Below are 5,305 nucleotides of genomic sequence, written 5' to 3'. Positions count from 1 at the left end.
AACAGGCCGGTCAGTTATCAGTATCACCGAGTTTGAGACAGAGTGGAACAGGCCGGTCAGTTATTAGTATCACCGAGTTTGAGGACACAGTAGAATGAACTGGTCAGTTATCCATTATCTCTGAAAGAGCAATCTCTGTTGTTCTGCTCCCGTGTTCTTAAATCTATTGGCATTTAACACTGCATTCTGGATTTAACCATGAGAAGTGGTGTGACAGGATTGTGAGTCAGTCTGACAGGGATATAATCACAATCATTGTCTCGGACGGGGAAAGTTACTGCAGCAATTTCCAACATTGAAACAGTGCAAAGCAACTCATCAGACAGGCAAAAATGCACAAAGTGCAGGCAGCAATCCTCAGTCTAATCCAGCGGATTCAACATTCTTTCCCCAGTGTGCTTTGTTTGATGCTGTAACAAGTATCGGAAACTTTTAAATCTCTTTTTACACACTGTGCATTGAAATGCTTTCTCCCAGTGTGAATTTGCTGATGCTGTGTCAAGTTACTGGACGTGTAAAATCGCTTTCTACACACCGAACATTCAAATGGCTTCTCTCCAGTGTGAATTTTCAAATGTTTATTCAAGTTACTGGACGTGTGAAATTTCTTTTACAGACTGTGCATTCAAACCTCTTCTCTCCTGTGTGAATTCGCTGGTGCTCAATCAAGTAACCAGATCGGTAAAATCGCTTTCTGCACACTGTACATTCAAACGGTTTCTCCCCAGTGTGAATCTTCTGATGCTGCGTCAAGAGACTGGAAGTATAAAATCGCTTTCTACACACCGTACACTCAAACGGTTTCTCAACAGCGTGAATTTGCTGATGCTGGATCAAGTTACTGGACGTGTGAAATCTCTTCTTACACACCGTACATTCAAATGGTTTCTCTCCGGTGTGAATTCGCTGATGTTTGGTCAAGTCGCAAGATCTGTAAAATTTCTTTGTGCACACAGTACACTCAAACGGTTTCTCTCCAGTGTGAATTTTCTGATGCTGTGTCAAGTTACTGGACGTGTGAAATCTCTTTTTGCAGACTGTACATTCAAACGGTTTCTCTCCGGTGTGAAATCGCTGGTGTTTAGTCACCTCGCTGGAGGTGTAAAATCGCATTTTACACACAGTACATTCAAAGGGCTTCTCTCCGGTGTGAACACGCAGGTGTGTGTCCAGCAGGCTGGGCCAGCGGAACCCCCTTCCACACACGTTGCACTGAAAGGCGTCCCGTCCCTGATTGCCAGATGTCCGCTGACTGGATCCAGCTACTTCAGGTGAGCCATGCCCATCACCCGTCAACATCTCACTTCCTCTTTGTATTTCCATATTGATCCTTCGTTCCAAAGTATACGAGCACAGACCGTCTACAAAACCAGCAGAAAAGAATCAGTGAACTCACTGGCAGTACACCTGTATCAGGGGAAAGGTTAATGATCCGGCAGCAATTATAGCTGGACACATGAGACAGGTACAGGCCTTGCAAGGGTCACAGTTACAGACATTTCCCTATTATACTGCCTGTATACTCTATTAGAGAGATGAACTGGTTCAAACAGTACAGATCCTGCGAATTAATGACTGTACAGTACAGATCCTGCGAATTAATGACTGTACAGTACAGATCCTGCGAATTAATGACTGTACAGTACAGATCCTGCGAATTAATGACTGTACGGTACAGATCCTGCGAATTAATGACTGTACAGTACAGATCCTGCGAATTAATGGCTGTACGGTACAGGTCCTGCGAATTAATGGCTGTACGGTACAGATTCTGCGAATTAATGGCTGTACGGTACAGATCCTGTGAATTAATGGCTGTACGGTACAGATCCTGCGAATTAATGACTGTACAGTACAGATCCTGCGAATTAATGACTGTACAGTACAGATCTTGCGAATTAATGACTGTACGGTACAGATCCTGCGAATAATGACTGTACGGTACAGATCCTGCGAATTAATGACTGTACGGTACAGATCCTGCGAATTAATATCTGTACAGTACAGATCCTGCGAATTAATGACTGTACGGTACAGATCCTGCGAATTAATGACAGTACAGGTCCTGCGAATTAATGACTGTACAGTACAGGTCCTGCGAATTAATGGCTGTACAGTACAGATCCTGCGAATTAATATCTGTACAGTACAGATCCTGCAAATTAATGACTGTACAGTACAGATCCTGCGAATTAATGACAGTACAGGTCCTGCGAATTAATGACAGTACAGGTCCTGCGAATTAATGACAGTACAGGTCCTGCGAATTAATGACTGTACAGTACAGATCCTGCGAATTAATGGCTGTACAGTACAGGTCCTGCGAATTAATGGCTGTACAGTACAGATCCTGCGAATTAATGGCTGTACAGTACAGATCCTGCGAATTAATGGCTGTACAGGTCCTGCGAATTAATGGCTGTACAGTACAGATCCTGCGAATTAATGGCTGTACAGTACAGATCCTGCGAATTAATGGCTGTACAGTACAGGTCCTGCGAATTAATGGCTGTACAGTACAGATCCTGCGAATTAATGGCTGTACAGGTCCTGCGAATTAATGGCTGTACAGTACAGATCCTGCGAATTAATGGCTTGTACAGTACAGATCCTGCGAATTAATGGCTGTACAGTACAGATCCTGCGAATTAATGACTGTACAGTACAGATCCTGCGAATTAATGACAGTACAGATCCTGCGAATTAATGACTGTACAGTACAGGTCCTGCGAATTAATGGCTGTACGGTACAGATCCTGCGAATTAATGGCTGTACGGTACAGATCCTGCTAATTAATGGCTGTACGGTACAGATCCTGCGAATTAATGACTGTACGGTACAGATCCTGCGAATTAATGACTGTACGGTACAGATCCTGCGAATTAATGACTGTACAGTACAGATCCTGCGAATTAATGCTGTACGGTACAGATCCTGCGAATTAATGACTGTACGGTACAGATCCTGCGAATTAATGACTGTACGGTACAGATCCTGCGAATTAATGACTGTACGGTACAGATCCTGCGAATTAATGACTGTACGGTACAGATCCTGCGAATTAATGACTGTACGGTACAAATCCTGCGAATTAATGGCTGTACGGTACAGATCCTGCGAATTAATGACTGTACGGTACAGATGCCTGCGAATTAATGACTGTACAGTACAGGTCCTGCGAATTAATGACTGTACAGTACAGGTCCTGCGAATTAATGGCTGTACAGTACAGATCCTGCGAATTAATGGCTGTACGGTACAGATCCTGCGAATTAATGACTGTACAGTACAGATCCTGCGAATTAATGACTGTACAGTACAAATCCTGCGAATTAATGACTGTACAGTACAGATCCTGCGAATTAATGACTGTACGGTACAGAACCTGCGAATTAATGGCTGTACGGTACAGATCCTGCGAATTAATGACTGTACAGTACAGATCCTGCGAATTAATGACTGTACAGTACAGATCCTGCGAATTAATGACTGTACGGTACAGATCCTGTGAATTAATGACTGTACAGTACAGATCCTGTGAATTAATGACTGTACGGTACAGAACCTGCGAATTAATGACTGTACAGATCCTGTGAATTAATGACTGTACAGATCCTGCGAATTAATGACTGTACAGATCCTGCGAATTAATGACTGTACAGATCCTGCGAATTAATGACTGTACGGTACAGATCCTGTGAATTAATGACTCTGTACATTACAGATCCTGTGAATTAATGACTCTGTACATTACAGATCCTGTGAATTAATGACTGTACATTACAGATCCTGCGAATTAATGACTGTACAGATCCTGCGAATTAATGACTGTACAGATCCTGCGAATTAATGACTGTACAGATCCTGCGAATTAATGACTGTACGGTACAGATCCTGTGAATTAATGACTCTGTACATTACAGATCCTGTGAATTAATGACTCTGTACATTACAGATCCTGTGAATTAATGACTGTACATTACAGATCCTGTGAATTAATGACTGTACAGTGCAGATCCTGTGAATTAATGACAGTACAGATCCTGTGAATTAATGACTGTACATTACAGATCCTGCGAATTAATGACTGTACAGTGCAGATCCTGTGAATTAATGACAGTACAGATCCTGTGAATTAATGACTGTACAGATCCTGTGAATTAATGACAGTACAGATCCTGTGAATTAATGACTGTACAGATCCTGTGAATTAATGACTCTTGATAAGGGCAGTACGTTTAATGATGTGTGGATGGACTTTCAAAGGTGATCCACTAAGCAACAAAAAACAGCCCAAAATGCTCTGGGGGGGGGACACACTCACCCTCGCTCTCTGGAGGGGGGGGGGGGGGGGGGGAGGGAACAGACACTCTCTCTCTCTCTCTCTCTGGGGGGGACACGGACACTCACACTCTCTCTCTCTCTCTCTCTCTGGGGGGGACACTCACCCTCTCTCTCTGGTGTGGGGGGACGGACACTCACCCTCTCCCTCTCTGGGGGGGGGAGGAACGGACACTCACCCTCTCCCTCTCTGGGGGGGAGGAACGGACACTCACCCTCTCCCTCTCTGGGGGGTGGGGGGACGGACACTCACCCTCTCTCTCTCTCTCTCTCTCTCACTCTGGGGGGGGGGGGGAACTCTCACCCTCTCTCTCTCGTCTCTCTCTCACTCTGGGGGGGGGGGGGGGGGAACTCTCACCCTCTCTCTCTCTCTCTCTTTCTCTGGGGGGGGGGGGGGGGGAGGGGAGGGACGGACACTCACCCTCTCTCTCTGGGGGGGGGTTGACAGACACTCACTCTCTCTCTCTCTCTCTCTCGGGGGGGGGGGGACGGACACTCACCCTCTCTCTCTGGGGGTGGGGACGGACGGACGGACACTCTCTCTCTCTCTGGGGGGGGGGGGGACACTCACCCTCTCTCTCTCTCTCCCTCTCTGGGGGGGGGGACACTCACCCTCTCTCTCTCTCTGGGGGGGGGACACACTCACCCTCTCTCTCTCTCTCTCTCTGGGGGGGGGGGACACTCACCCTCTCTCTCTCTCTCTGCGGGGGGGGGGGGACACTCACCCTCTCTCTCTCTGGGGGGGGGGGGACACTCACCCTCTCTCTCTCTCTCTCTCTCTCTGGGGGGGGGGGACACTCACCCTCTCTCTCTCTCTCTCTGGGGGGGGGGGGACACACTCACCCTCTCTCTCTCTCTCTGGGGGGGGGGGGGACACTCACCCTCTCTCTCTCTGGGGGGGGGGGGGACACTCACTCTCTCTCTCTCTCTCTCTCTCTGGAGGGGGGGGGACACTCACCCTCA

At 46.9% G+C, this 5,305-nt stretch overlaps 1 protein-coding gene across 1 annotated transcript; it reads right to left on the bottom strand.

Annotated features, from left to right (window-relative positions):
- Positions 1-582: 582 nt before the first annotated feature.
- Positions 583-1,352, bottom strand: LOC137311239 (zinc finger protein 566-like). Its single transcript, XM_067978557.1, has one exon. The coding sequence runs from the start codon at positions 1,321-1,323 to the stop codon at positions 583-585; it is 741 nt and encodes a 246-aa protein (XP_067834658.1). The 5' UTR covers positions 1,324-1,352.
- Positions 1,353-5,305: the final 3,953 nt, after the last annotated feature.

This window comes from Heptranchias perlo, unplaced genomic scaffold (genome assembly GCF_035084215.1).
Source record: "Heptranchias perlo isolate sHepPer1 unplaced genomic scaffold, sHepPer1.hap1 HAP1_SCAFFOLD_316, whole genome shotgun sequence".
NCBI classification, from domain to species: Eukaryota; Metazoa; Chordata; class Chondrichthyes; order Hexanchiformes; family Hexanchidae; genus Heptranchias; species Heptranchias perlo.
This window is presented reverse-complemented; position numbering and strand designations above follow the sequence as displayed.